General features: G+C 34.8%; 1 protein-coding gene across 1 annotated transcript; it reads left to right on the top strand.

Moving 5' to 3' along the window:
- The first annotated feature begins 3,786 nt into the window (after positions 1-3,786).
- LOC137824580 ((-)-germacrene D synthase-like) lies at positions 3,787-8,843 on the top strand. The gene is made up of 7 exons (XM_068630247.1): positions 3,787-3,984; positions 4,055-4,340; positions 5,838-6,213; positions 6,323-6,538; positions 6,625-6,763; positions 7,935-8,180; positions 8,500-8,843. Exons 1-7 carry the CDS (start codon positions 3,844-3,846, stop codon positions 8,791-8,793), a joined length of 1,698 nt encoding a protein of 565 aa, XP_068486348.1. The 5' UTR covers positions 3,787-3,843; the 3' UTR covers positions 8,794-8,843.
- The last annotated feature ends 6,771 nt before the right edge of the window (positions 8,844-15,614 follow it).

Below are 15,614 nucleotides of genomic sequence, written 5' to 3'. Positions count from 1 at the left end.
GATTGCTGAGATGACTGTTGACTGTGTGAATTGTCTCTTGAATCCTTGGTCATCTGTTTGTCTTCTTGGATTATATCACTATGCCTTTTTTCAGAATATCACCAGTCCAAATAAAATTTAGACATCACTGCTTAACTTGGTTAAGAAGTGAAATAGGGCATTTATACATATTAAAGTTATAAGCTAGAAATCCAATAATCATCGTATTGACCAACTGAATCCGACACACAAGGAGGAAATGAGTCTCCAATGTAAAAAATGCTAAATTACTTTTTTGTTTTTACATTAAGAGTCAAAAGTCAATTTGTTTTAATAGTTTTTTAAAAAAAGTCATTTTTTTCTGAAATTTTTAAAGTAAGCAATTTGATCCCTTATATTAAATTGACACGAACGATGTTAAGTGGTAATGATGTGAAACAAAATAACATTATTATCGACACATAAACTATGTTGTTAGATACACATCATACATATGCAACTTTTTTATGTGAAAAATCTGTGTTTTTGGATGAACTTTTAAGGAGAACAAAATTAGAAAAATAAGATTAAGAGTTGTAAGGAAAAAAATATTGCATCTACATTTTATAGTATTTTATGAAGGGTTAGATTTTCCAAAGTTTACTTCCTAATCCTCAACTCCCTTATCTTCATCCCAAATATTTTATTTTAATAACCATCAATCTAGTTAAAAACTTCAAGTTAGTTTGATTTATAAAGACATTGTTTTTTTTTGCTTCATCTTTTTAATTAACAAACTAGGCCTACCAAGAAGTGGTCTTTGAATTATGAGAATGGGATTATGAAAAAAAGGGGTCTAAAAAGTATTTGTATTAATTAGCAATAATTTTAAATTTTCAAAATAATTAAATTCTTATTAAAAATTTAGTACCGATAGGGTGACTTTACCTCATAGTTGCCTTCTTACATCACATTTTGTTGTAAGTGTTGAACCAAGTGTGTTCAAGCTTTGAAGAATTCAAACCCTTTGAAGGTTGATGAAAGGCTAGATGTGCTTGCTGTTGTTGAGTTGTCTTTTAGATAGGATCTGGGGTAGACTTTATGTATAATCCACTCTTGATTGAATCCAAAGCATAAGCATTCTCAATCCTTTTAAAAGAAAAGTGTTTTTCAAACTAAGTGAAAAACAACCTGTTGTTTTGTCGAAACAACCGATTGTTTTATACTTAGGTGTTTTTAGAAAGGTTGAAAACTGTTTTTAAATGGTTGACTTGCTGTCAAACCAAAACAACCGATTGATTCGTGGAAACAACCGATTGTTTGTTTTGGGACCATAACAGAAAACTGTTTTGTGCTTTGACTGAGCATTAAATGATTTTCTAACTATTTACGCTCCAGTTTTTAATGCTTTGACCAATCTTTAAATGCAGTGAATAGTTTGTTAAGATTTGGTAACAAACAAAAACTTTGATTAAATACAGAAAAACAGATTTGAGTTTTTAACAGTTTTGAGATTTTGAAAAGTTGAGAATTGCTTAGAGATTGCATTGATCAAAGAGTGTGAGATAGGATTTTCATCTTGTATTGATTTCAGATTTGTTCTGTAACAAGTGTAATCCTTTGTATCTTTGAAAGAAACCTTGTGTGTTTGCTGAGAAGTGTTGTGTGTTCTTGAGGGGATCCAGATCAACATTCTTAGTGTTGTTGTGCTGGACCAAAGGGAGTGTGTGTCTTGAAGGGATCAAGGTCACTTCTTTGGTTGTGTTGTAAGTAATCTAGGGTTGATTGCTTAGTGGTTTCCCCATTGGTTTCTGAGAAGACTGGATGTAGCTCTGGGTTTAGAGTGAACCAGTATAAACCTCTGTGTGCATTTTCTCTATCCTTAATCTCTTTAAATTCAGTTTTGATATTTGTGAACTAGTATAAACAACCGATTGTTTTTCTGGTGTTGTGCTTATTTGCTTTGTGTTTTTGAAAACTGAATTCTGATTCAAGTGTTTCTCAAAGTAATTTCATTCTTGACTTAAAAGTTTGCGAAAACCCTCTTTAAACCATTCACCCCCCCCTCTAGTTTAAAGCCATACATTCTAACAGTAAGAAGACAACATAATTAAATAGTCGTCTTCTTAGAAAAACTTAATTTAAAAAATGTCACCACGTTTTGAGGGACAGACAGTGTCTGACCGTAAAAACGTCTTAAATGTAATGTCGAAATAAGTCATTTTTGCACTAATGACTATCATATAAATACTAAACAACTTACATTATATATAATTGAGTTATACAAGTTCATGAAAAAAGGTATTTAGTTCTTAAAGTTGTTACTCATATGGATTATTATGTGAAATAAATACAATTAATATTTTAATATAATAGCTATTTAAAATTTTGTGAATTTTGCAAGGTAAGTGATAAGAATACGAATTATGTATGATATTTCTACTTGGTTGCTTATTTCTGTTCTAGAGGGTTTAAACTCATTTTAAGTTGGTATGTACGTTAAAAAAAATTAAATTTGAATTTTAAACCTGTATATAAGGGATGAGTTATTCTTAAAATTTATTATTTAATTTATTTTACTTATTTTTAATAAAAAGAATTCTATGTAAACTAATTTATTAGTTTAAAAATGTGTTGTTTTCTTATAGTCAATGATAAAGAAGTTGTTTATTTGAATTCTCATATCCCTCTAGGATAGAAAATGAGTTAGAACTTGTAAGTAAACTTCACAACCACGAGTATTAGAGAACAATTTAAGTATTTTTTAAGAATCACTATTAAAAAGTTGTTAAATAAAAATCAATTTTAAAAATAAAAAATAAAAAATATTATATTAATTAAATTAGATATTATTTTATAAATTAAAAAAGTTATTAATATTTAAAATAGTTTATAAATTTATAAACTAATTTTTAAATTGATAATTAATTAATTAATATCTAATTAGTTACAAAGATTTTAGTTACCTTAATAAAATAAAAATTTATGATAGTAAGTGATTCAACAAAATAAAATGATATCATGAACTTATATCTTATATGTGCATGATGAGAATAAAAACAAGAATTTGTTTCACTCGGTCTTTTTCTCTCACTTTTCTTTTACAATTTCTTTTAATAATAAATTATTATATTTATCTAATAAAATTAAAAATAAATAAAATTTTAAAATAATATAATAATATTATTGGTTGTCAAATGAAAATGTAAAAATATTAGAGTCTCTGCCAAGTGACCCAAAATTAGGAGCCACCACTTCATTTATTTGTGGGCTAGTGAATGATATTGTTATAAGGGACATTAGACAAAATAAAGGAGTCCAAGTCATTGATGTATATATTTGTCTGCATTTTTCGCATGTACTTTTTCAACATACACTATAAATCCATGCGAAAGAAACGTGTTTCCTACGAAAATAGTGCAGACCATTAAATTTATAGATATTTGAAGATAAAATTCTTAATTTCTAATTTCTTTCTTTAATTATCAACAGTTTCGTATCAACCTTATTTTCAAATTGCTGATAAGAAAAAAACATTATTTTCAAATATGAATAGATTATAAATTATATCACGTTAATTTTTATTAAGTTTCATGACTCATGGTTCACGTGGTAGAATTAAAATTAGACATAAATATGGAGTTACAGTTAATGAAAAAAGGGAAAAAATATTTACGGTAAAATAGTGGAGATCAATAAAAGGTTTAGATATATTATAAAATTACACTAAATTTATAGATATTCATAAATGAGGCTACTTTTATCTCACTACCTTCTCCAAATAACTTTGGTTTCTTATAAATGTAAGAGGTTGGGTTGTTTGTTGTTCAACATTTGAAAGCTAAGAGATACACCTCCTTTTCACCAAAAAGTCACTTACATTATATGCAACAAACCATGTCTAACGGAAGCTTATCACTTCCAACTTCTGCCAATGGTGCAAAATCTCCTTTCACTCGACCCATTGCAAATTTTCATCCTTCTATTTGGGGCGATCGCTTCCTTTCCTACGTTCCTACTTTCGCTGTATGTCATTTTTCATTTTCAATCTCTTTAGCTAAAATCATGTATTTTACATTTAATTTATTTCATGCAGGAAAGTGATAGCCACATTCAACAAGCTAAACTATTAAAAGAGGACGTGATGAAGATCCTTGTCTCACTTATTGATCATAACAATTTCTCTTTTAAATTGAACTTCATTGATTATGTCCAACGTTTGGGTGTCTCTTACCATTTTGAGCACGAAATTGACACTCTTCTTTGTCAAATTTATGACATTTCAACAAAGGACAATAATATCATAGCTCATAGTGATAATCTTTACCATACGGCTCTACTCTTTAGGTTGCTCAGACAGCATGGATACCGCATTTCTTCAAGTATGTGTTCATCAACTTTTAACCAATTTTTTTTTCAAAAACAATAACTTCTTTTGTGATGCTACTAAATTTATTCTTCGAGTTTGCTCTTTGGGCTACTTTGGTACTAGTTGCATTGCATCATCACATCATGGATGTCTTTGTTTGTAGTCGAGTGAACTATATACAAACAAGTCTAAACAAATTTAAATACTTTGCTCCAATCAAATTTTGAGCTTTTCTTGGGCAGATGAATCATAAATGAGTTAATCAAGTTCAAGTTGGTTTGAAACAGACCATGAGGTAGGATGCGTGTCTACAATTTTTTTAAACAAAAGAAAAGGAAGAATAGAAAAACTTGTAAAGTTTAATAATTTTGGCTAAAAATCTAACTATTGAAAAAACGTGGTTTGAGGGACAAAGTAGTGGAATAAAATAATGAGTTTCTTAACTAAAGTAAGGATGAAGTTAAATATGTAAGAGAAATATAAAAATAGACTCACTATATCATTTATTATTTACTTTAGACTACACAATACTTGGTCACCTTGTATAAATGTGTTCTAAAAAGTAAAACAATTATAATTTTATAAATATGATTAATAAATTATTATAAATAACATTTTTCAGGAAGAAAAAAATAAATTAAAAATTATGACTTAAAATAATAAAATGCAATCTTTAATTATGAGTATTTTAAATTATATTTAATTAAAGTTGTTTTTAATATAGAAAACGACTTTTAAAATATAGTTACTTTAATTCACATTTTTTAAATTATAACATTTTTTTTGTCTTATGCAACACTAAGTCCACCTGTATGTAAGTGTTTTTTAAACATAAAAAGACTACACTTTTTTTTAGTGTGTACATATGAACTACTAAAGACCATGACTTATAAACTATTTATATTTAATCCACAATTTTAAAGTGTTGTCTTTAGTAATGAATAAACTATATTAGAATAAGGGTTGCTTAAACCAATAAAAATATGGTCTTTTCTCAATTATAGAAATAAAAAGACAACATTTTTATAAATATGACTTATAAATATTATGGGTAAGGAAGTATGGTCCCACTCTTAATCATTATCTCTAACTCTTGGTTACAATTCTATTCTCTCTCGCTTTTCCATAGTGGAATATGAATCACAGGTATATTTCATTACTTTTTGTTAATATTATTAATATTACCAAGTTTGTTTGGTATATAGATTTTGAAAAAAAAAAAGAAAAATACATCGGATTTTGCATATTTCTTGGTTATCAAAATTTTCTAACCACTAATAAATATAATTTGATCCAAAATAAGCTTTAATTTCTTTTAAATTATACAAACAATTATTATTTTTCAAAACAAATTTCACTTTTAAGATTGGATTTATAGGGTGACTCAAACCAACTTATGTAAATAGTTTGATTTTAATTTGTGTAAGTTGGTTGTGTGGTAGCATCCCTTATAATAATTATATAATCAAATAAATATCTTGAAATTAACACATGTTTATAAATTAAACAGGTATATTTTGTAAATTCCAAGACCAAACCGGAAAGTTTAAGGAAAGTTTAGATGATGATATTCAAGGAATGTTAAGCTTGTATGAAGCAGCAGGACTAAGATGTCATGGAGAAGATATGCTTGAAGAAGCACATAAGTTCAGTTTCGAGCAGTTAACGAAGTTTATAACCACCCAATTAAGTTGTTCTCATGTGGCACGAGTGCAACATAGCTTAAAACAATCACTTCGAAGAGGTTTGCCTAGATTGGAGGCAACATATTATATGTCTTACTACGAAGAAGATCCATCTCATGATGAAAAATTGTTAACATTTGCAAAATTAGATTTTAATATGTTGCAGAAGCTACATTTGAAAGAAGTCAGCAGTCTAACCAGGTAATGTCTTCCTCACACATATTTACCTTTCGTTGCATAATTCAATGAATATTAGTTAAAGATTTTTGTTCTTGTCTTTGGAATCTTAGTGCAATTTTTTGTGATGCAGATGGTGGACTAAAGATTTAAATGTATCAACCAATTTACCTTTTACACGAGATAGGATCGTAGAATGTTGTTTTTGGATTTTGGGGGTCTACTTTGAACCACAATATTATAGATGGATAACAACAAAAGCAATAGCTCTAGCCTCCATCATTGATGACCTCTATGATGCTTATGGAACCATTGAAGAACTTGAGCTTTTCACCAGTGCAATTGAGAGGTTCGACACATCAAAATGACATATAATAGTATATATTTAGCATAATTCTTCCAATATATCAAAGATAACTTTCTCAAGACTTGCAGGTGGGATATTTGTTGCTTGGTTGATCTGCCAAAATACATGCAATTATGTTATAAGGCAATTTTGGATGTTTATGAAGAAATTGAGAAAGAGATGAGAAAGCAAGGAAAAGTATATTTTATGAAGTATGCCAAGAAAGAGGTAATTATAGTTTCATTAATTTTTTCTTATTCTTTATTCAACTGATACTAAGAAGTTAAATCAAAATTTCTTTTTTATTTTTTTATTTTTGTATTTGCATAAAAAATATAAACTAAATATCTTTTTTCCAACTAATTTGAATTGTGTGTGGAGTATAGAAAGTAGATATTTCTTATGTACAATATTAATGGTGTAAAAAAATAAATTTTCATCTAAAAACATCACCAATCCTATTTAATGACCAAACAAGGAATTTGGATTTACTACTACTATGTGCAGTTGCCAAAATATGCATATGATACTACGGTTTTAGATTCGTAATCTATGTACACATTGTCTATAATTTTGAATTATAGACGACGACCACACAATCATAGTCTATTAAACCATTAAAGACAATGATTATATATAGAACAATCACCTATAGCTTACATGATCCTAAAATGTTTTCTTCAATCTTGTCCTTATTTTTTTTTATCCAAGTTTGATGTTGAGAAATTTTTGAGAGAGAACGACTTTAGGTTGTGCAAACTCAAGATGGTGGACAAAGGTTGTGGTAAAGAAATAGAGGTTGTAGAGGAACTCAAGAGCTTCAGCGGTGATGCACAACAACGACAGGAAAGAGAACACAAGTAGCATTTTCAAAACTGAGAACGCACTCGTTCAACACTGAAAATAGAGAAAAATTCATCAAGAAAGCACAAAAAAATATGAAAATTAACATAAAAAACAATAAGGAAGGCACATTACAAGGAATGCGAGCAATGACAATAAAGAGAAGTCACAAAGAAGACAACAATGGAAGTAGCGGAGAAGAAAGCACAAAGAAGAAAAAGCCTAGAGTGGAAATAAAAAAACATATAAGCGAAGGTTATGACCTAATAACCGTAATCTATATAGGGCAACAATTGCCTAAAAAATCATAGTCTATAGTGGCCATTATAGGTAATGGTTGGCCATGAATCGTAGTTTATATGCTCTGTTTTAAATAGACAACATTTATAATTAGAACTATAGTCTATATGTTGATCTTATTTTCAAAATTGTCACTGCATTTTTGTAGACGACACTCTAACTTAAACCGTTATCTGTACACATTGTAAAACCCTTTTTTTGCACTAGTGAGTATGGAATAATTTCTCAATATTATATATTTGTACTTTAATGCTAGATGAAAAGACTAGTCCAGGCTCACATGGCTGAGGGAAGATGGTGTCATACCAACCACATTCCAACAATGGAGGAGTACATGAAAGTAAGAGAAATATCAAGTGGTTACCCTTTCTTAATTACTTTATCTTTCCTGGGCATGAAAGATACAACAGAGGAGGTTCTCATATGGGCAACAAATGAACCAATAATTATTGCAGCTTCTACAACTATATGTAGAATCATGGATGACATTGTCGGAGATGAGGTACGTACTAGACACTAATTAATTTCTATCAATTTAACTGAAAAGAGATTGTGACAAAGTTTTCTATGGGACTATTGATAAATGCACCTAATTTTACAAAATATATCGAGAAGAAATAGTAATAATAGAATTATAATTTGAGTTTAACAATAAACATCTTATTTATCTTATATTAAGAGTTAGCAGTTGCAAAACTTTAAAAAGTATGAAAGAGGTAAACTTAATAATAATTTGGTAAGATCTCAATAAATCCTATATGTTTTTGTTAAATATTGATTTTTTTTTATTCATTTTTATTTTTCTATTTTTGTTTATGAAGTTTGAACAACAGAGAGAACATGTTGTTTCAAGCATTTCCTGCTATATGAAGCAGCATAAAGTGTCAAGGAAATGTGCCATTGAAGAACTACAAAAGTTAGTTGAGAATGCTTGGAAGGACATAAATGATGCATGCTTAGCTCCTACTCAAGTACCAATGACTTTTCTTATGCGTGTAGTCAACTTTGCACGTGTGATCGATATGCATTACAAAGATGAAGATAACTATACAAATGCAGGAGGAATAATGAAAAATCACATTGAATCTTTATTAGTTAAAAAGATGTTCGTGTAACTAGAAGCTTTGGTCTTCTATAAATTATTGTTGATCTACTATTGTCTTTATTAATTACATGTTGATTGAATATCCATTTTAGATTGTTCAACAAGTCGGTCAAAGAACAAATATTTGTCTAAAAGGAAAACTTCTTTAAATTAACAACTTTTAAAAATAATAAATATCTTTTTTTATAATGAAATTTCATTTTTGTTCAAGATACAATTGTAGTAAATATTACCAAGTTAATTGTTATAATTGAGGATGATATTTCAATTTTCCTTAAAGCAACATACTCTAAATACCACTCTTCAAATACGTACTATATATTTCTATAAAATACTCATGTTCAAAAGTTTTATAAAAAATTATTATTATCTTTTTTAATTATTTTCGATTATAATTAGAAGCCTATTGGAAGGCTTCAGCAAATTAAAATTAAAAAATAATTTTAATTTTATAATTTTAATTTTGAATACATTAAAAGATAAGTATTTTTAATGTTTAAAATAATTAGAAATATAATTAATGAATAAAGAAATGAGTTTTTACAAAATAAAAATAAAAAAGTAATAAATAAAAAATGTTTAGTTTAATTTTTTTTAAGAATAAAGAAAATAAAAAATTAAACTCAACAACAACATAAAAGTTAAAAATCTATAAACATAAATTAGTATTTTTTTTATTATTATTGATAATGTAATCATGTCAATTTCAAGTAAAAAATACAGGACATAATTATAAAAAAATCAAAGTCAATTAGTATTAATTAATATTGATTGCACAAATAATATTGAAGTGTTTATCCATCCTAAATGCAAAATCCTAAAAAAAAACTAATGCAATTGTTACACTTAATGCTTAAAAATGAGAAGAAGAAAAATGTAAAAATAAATAAATATAGAAAATAAAAACAACAACATTGCAACAGATCTTTTTTTCCTCCCGGATATTCACGCATGTTACGAAAGACTATTTGATGGAACTCATAAATGAAGAGTATTGACCTGCATACACTGATCAAATACTATGCCCAAGTTCCGACATGAAAATAACGTCAAAGGGGAGACCTAAGTCAAGTTGAATAAGGACTGATATGTACATAAGAGAACAACATGATCAAACAAAAAAATGTTCATATTGTCAAACACCATGACACACAAAAAGAACAAGTCCCAACATTATTGGATTGTGTACTTCTCGTCATTAAGTATGTTTCATTTCACATAAACTATTTAATGTTGTATATTTATGTTTTTAGTTATTATTTTTTTCTGCCATTGTTTATTTATTTATGTTTTTTGTTTTTATTTTATTATTGTTGTTTTTATTTTCTATACTTATTTATTTTTGCATTTTTTTCTTCTCATTTTTAAGCATTAAGTGTAGTATTTGCATTAGTTTTTTTTTAGGATTTTGCATTTAGGATAGATAGACACTTCAATATTATTTGTACATTCAATATTAATTAATACTAATTGACTTTGATTTTTTTATAATTATGTCCTGTATTTTTTACTTGAAAATTAACATGATTACATCATTGTTCCGGCCGGTTAACCTGGGTCGTCTTTATGTGTGGCTTGTCTTAACGAGTTAGGGCACCTTCGTTTTGCTTCGTCTGTCAGTACCTGAAAAAAGAAGAACAAAGGGGTGCCCTCGCGGCCGTTTGCACTCCGACGATCAAGTCAGCTAGCGAGAAACACCAAAATACTAGAAACTGTATAATTATCTCAATGACTGAAACTGTATGATTTAACTGTGTTGCCCTAATTGTCTTGTATTCTCAGCGGATGCGCCGTCAAGGACAATTAGGGTCTTCGCTCTGTATGTCTATCTGGGAACTAGGTTAAACTCGTGTAACTGTGGACTGAAAAACACGTACCTCTCTAGGGCTTATTTGCGCCCTATATATAAGTGAAAACTAGGGTTTACCTCTGCGTTGCCTGCTATTATCTAGGGTTCCTTGGAGAAGGTCCTTGCGCCACTATCTTTAGGATCTTAGCGTATCTGGCCCATGGACTTCCCTTATCTTGGAGTGCAATGTATAACCTCATGGCCCCTTGGGCTCTAACTTGAGTGCTGTATTTATCGCGCCATCATTCTGTTCGAATCCCTTAATTGGACACGTGTCATGCATGCAGCCTTCCCTGGATACCTTCAATGAGCACGTGGGCATTACCACGTGCCCCTTTGACTTGATCACTTATTCTGTACACAGGGACCCACAGCGTCGCTGCCCAACTTAGGGTTACCCCTCGTGTGGGCCCTCTCTCTGTGAAATGCTTACGTCATGCGAGTTGATTCTTTAGGCGATGTCTTGCCTAGGCGGTGTCTTACTTAGGCGATGGGCGATGATCTTGGTGGTGACACATCTCGGCGATAACGGCTTACTCAGTGGTAGAGCACACCGCCCTTACATACGTCGACTGTGTTGACTTCTTGACTACCTACCTCTCTCTTGTCCACGTCATCATACCCGATGACCTGGTCGGTACACAAGCCCCCTAGTCTTGAGCTGATAACTTGTTTTCAGCAAAAAGACTAAAGCTTGCCCCCTACTGCCCTTGCGGCGTTTTGATGACATGCCATCTTCCGATCGACTGACGTGAAATTTCTGTATCGCTAGCGCAACGTACCCTCAAGGGCTCTGACGATGTGACATTCTCTGAGTGAACTAAATGACATTTTAATCCGTACCTTTACCTCGCGACACGTGGCCCACTCATGAGGCGCTTGCTTTACCGCTTCAATCATGAGGCTCGAATCTTGAAAACCTCGCATCTCAACTCATTGTCTCTGCTTCCTTCGTATCTTTCTTGCACTATTCACCTTCTTTCCAAGAACTTCTTGCCCCACGTTCTTTCTTTGCGACCCTTGCCTTTGTTGCGTTACTGAACCCTTGACCTCCAGTTTCTTTACTGCTAGTGCACACTAGGATGTCTACCAATCCCTCTTCCTCCCGAGTGAGTCACAAGGATCTCTATCCCTGGGCTTCGAGCGAACTACTCGACGAGTACTCTTGCTTACTTTCTACCAGGGCCCTGAGGGAGCACGTGGGGGAAGCATGTTCCTACGATCATCGTGCCTTCGCAAAGAGGCACGATGATGACATCGTCGTGCTCCCTTGTTCCATGGGAGAGCCGGTGTGCGGGGATGAACGATCCAATAGTGGGGTCCCCTTCTTCTATTTCTATCAAGTAGTTTTTAAGGGCGTCGGCGTACGCCTTCCCTTTTCCAGGTTCGAGAGGGAGCTGTTAACGGAGATGAACACCGCTCCAGCCCAACTGTACCCTAATAGTTGGGCCTTCGTGAAGGCCTTTGCCATTTTGTTCGGTTTCCTTGGGTGCGCGCCTTCTGTGGACATTTTTCTTCACTTCTTTGAGGTGAAGAGGCAGAGAAACAATCTGTGGGTAACCCTTAGCAATGTCCCTGGCAGGATTCTTTTGACTCCTTTTCAGCAAACTTTCACAGGGTGGAAAGGTAGGTTTTTTAAGGTATGCTGCTCCAGCTTGGTACCTTCTGCCCTGGACGGCTTTCCTTTGTACTGGACAAAGGACGCCAAAGCTTTGAAATCTAAACCCCTTAAGAAACTGTCTTCAAGGGACCAGGAAGCTTGCAAGATCCTGGCGGGTGTTGGAGGATTTGATGCGGCTGCCTTAATAAGCTTGGAGTATAATGCCGAGCTTCTAAAAAGATATATATGTGTGTGAGGCTTTTCTCATGACCTTCCCGCTTCTTGTTATGATTCCGCTCAGAAATACCTTGTTTCGCGTATGTCTCTTACTATACTTTACTTCTTCCTTTCACGTAGGTTCAAAGATAAACGATCATCAGAGGACTCTTCTGACTAGGGCTTTGCGGTTTGGAGACGGGGCCTTTTCGTCGCACTGCTTGAAGCCTGGGGCCACTGATGAGTGACGTGTTCTTGCTTTCTGTGTGGATATTTAGGACGTGTATAGGACTACAATTCCATTTTGCACATGTTACAAACTTTGTCTGTAACCCTAACATTGGTTATGTACTTTTCTTTATGCTGAATGTTGTTTAAATTATCTTGCATGCTTGTGTTCTTTGTCATGCCGCGCACGTCACTTCGATATCGCCTTTACGCTCGGCGTGAATTTCTTAGATTTCGTTTGTTTCCCATTCCTTAAACATCCTGTTTCTGATTGCCTTGTTTATGGCTCTGCTCGATCTTCGCCTTTGTGATGGTTGCCTTCCCGTTTGAGCTTTCTTATTCAAACCTTCAGCATTATCGTGCCCGAGCTCATTTGAGACGGTTAGTGACATACTGCTCGCAGCGACGTCAGACCGCCTAGCCCTTCGTTTGACGATGACCCGTCGGCGGTCGTGTACATTTTGCAGACCGCCCCTTCGCACTACCTGATCACGTCATCGCCCTTGGCGACTCGAGGAGGATAAGTTTAAACTTCGACGATCTACGTGGCTTCGCGCGCTAATGCGCACGCCGGTTACTGATTTGACACTTCACCAACCCCCTCTCATCAAATGACACGTGGACTCATCAATGGTTGTTATTTCGTGTCGTTTGCGCTTCCCATGACTTTCGAAATTCTAAACTTCTCGTGCCACCCTACTGTTACATTATCTTCCTGCTTTACTTTCAAACCTTCGATACGCTCTGCTGAACGCTTCGACTCCCCAATCATCATTTCCTCGTACGCTCCTTCCATCATAAAAAAGGTAAACCCTTTATTACTTTGTTGGTGCTCACCGCATTTTGACCAACTTGCATCATCCCTTAACTGTTTGACGCATACGTTGTGGGCTGTTTGTTCTTTGTCTTGCTTCTTTTTTTTTTTTTTCTTTTTTTTTCTGCGCCTTTAGGTTTTCTTTCCCTTCCTACGACCCTGTTGTTCATGCTGATTTCCCTTCCTATTTTTCGAATCGAATCATTCCTTTTAGCAACCCTCCGCCTTCCTTTTCTTACTTTCCTTTCGTCTTTCCTGCAGTTCTCGATGGCTCGTACAGGTGCCACCCCCGCCCCTTCTCCAAACCCTCCTTCGAAATCTCGCAAACAACCTTCGTCAGGAAACCCCTCCACGTCTCGTAACCCATCTAGAGATCCTGGCATCCTTTCAAACCGGGCTCAGAGGCTTGCGCCCACTCGCCTCAACCAACTGGAATCAACTCCCCCAGAAACTAACGCCACTGTCCGCCCCATTCCTGATTACAAACTGTTGTATTCCTGGGCTCCTCCAGCCCTGCTGAACGAGACTTCCTCGATTAACTCTGAGGCTGACGTTCTTCGCTTGAGAGATAAGACCCACCTGACATTCCATAAGGAGCATGATGACAAGGTTGTTATTCGTCCTTGTCTTCCCGGGGAACCCGTTTGTACTGATAGCAATGGCAACGATGGTCACCCTTTCTGCTTTGTTTACGCAACCGTGTTTAAGAAGGTTAAGCTCAGGTTCCCCTTTACTCGCTTTGAGAGGGAGCTTCTTACCGAGCTTGATATTGCCCCTGCTCAGCTGCATCCCAATGGCTGGGCGTTCGTCAGGGCATACCAAATTGTTTGCGCACATTTAGGCCATCCAGCTTTTGTAGACGTGTTCTTATTTCTGTTTGAGGTCAAAAACCCCGGGGACCGCCTATGGGTAAGCTTTAATGGGATTGCTGGGAGATCCATCCTTTCCATCTTCCAACAATCTTATAAGGATTGGAAGGGTAAGTTCGTTCGTGTTTGCTGTAATGATCAGAGTCCCACACTCCTCGATGGGTTCCCCTTGTACTGGGTTGACAAGGGAAAAAAGGATTCTCAGGATCACTTTCGGAAAGCCAGGAGTCCAGAGAAAATGGGTGAGCTCGATAGAGACCTGTGCCACTTCTGGAAGGAAGTTGCCTCGACCAATACTACCTTACCTACCTCTTCGATCATCAAGTTCGTATTTTATGAGAGTCAACTAGACTTTTACATAGGTCTGTTCCCCCACTCCACCTGGATTTTTCTTCCTGTGCCAAATCTGTTTTACTTCTTTACTAAGTTTGTTCGCATTACATATCCTGCGCTTACCTTTGCACTGCTAATTATCTGTGTCTGTAATTGTGTTGATTTGTGGACATCGATCACTTCGTGCAGACACAATGCTGGGAAAGGATCATATGGCTAGGCTGCGTTCTGTAGTCAAACGCCACAAACTCGCCGCGGGCTCTCAAACCGTCCCGAATTCTGTGGCGGAAGCTGCGGTTGCCCGAGGCGAGCTTCCTCCCGTGGGCTCATCTTCCCTTATCGCCCCTCCTGCCCCTTCGAGAAAGAAGCTGCCGCCAAAGAGGGCCAAGAGGAAGAATCCCATAATGGTGTCGGATGAGGAGGATGACGAGAGCACTGAAGATGGACTTATCCGCAAAAGGAATAGGGCGACCGTCGCCGAGCTACCCGCAAACGAGAGTACGGGCCCAGATTATGCGGAAAATCTCCCCAGCGTTTCTACACCCTTTGAGAGTGCTGGGGATGCTTTGCCGTCAAACACCTCAGCTGCTGGGGGCGTTCCGGAGCAAACTACGGACATTCAACAGTCTCCCCAACCTGTAGTGGAGCCGGACGTGTTGCCGCCGCGTCCTGATGTTCCCCTGGTTGTCCATACTTATGAGGGCAGCGACGAGAACCAACCCCCGACTCCTCTTCCAATCCCTGCTCTTCCAGCCCCTATCGAGGAGGTCTTGAAAGCCCACGCCGCTTACCTTAGTGCTATGACCACCGAGTGCGTAGAGAAACGCCTTCACCAGATGATGGGCGAGGCTTTAAGGGACTCCTTGGGCCAGTATAAATCCGAAGCTGGTGTTGCGAAGGACCAAGTCCAACAACTTAAGCG

The sequence above is a fragment of the Phaseolus vulgaris genome, chromosome 11 (genome assembly GCF_000499845.2).
Source record: "Phaseolus vulgaris cultivar G19833 chromosome 11, P. vulgaris v2.0, whole genome shotgun sequence".
NCBI classification, from domain to species: domain Eukaryota; kingdom Viridiplantae; phylum Streptophyta; class Magnoliopsida; order Fabales; family Fabaceae; genus Phaseolus; species Phaseolus vulgaris.
The sequence above is the reverse complement of the archived record's forward strand: the minus strand, read 5'-3'. Positions and strand labels throughout refer to the sequence as shown.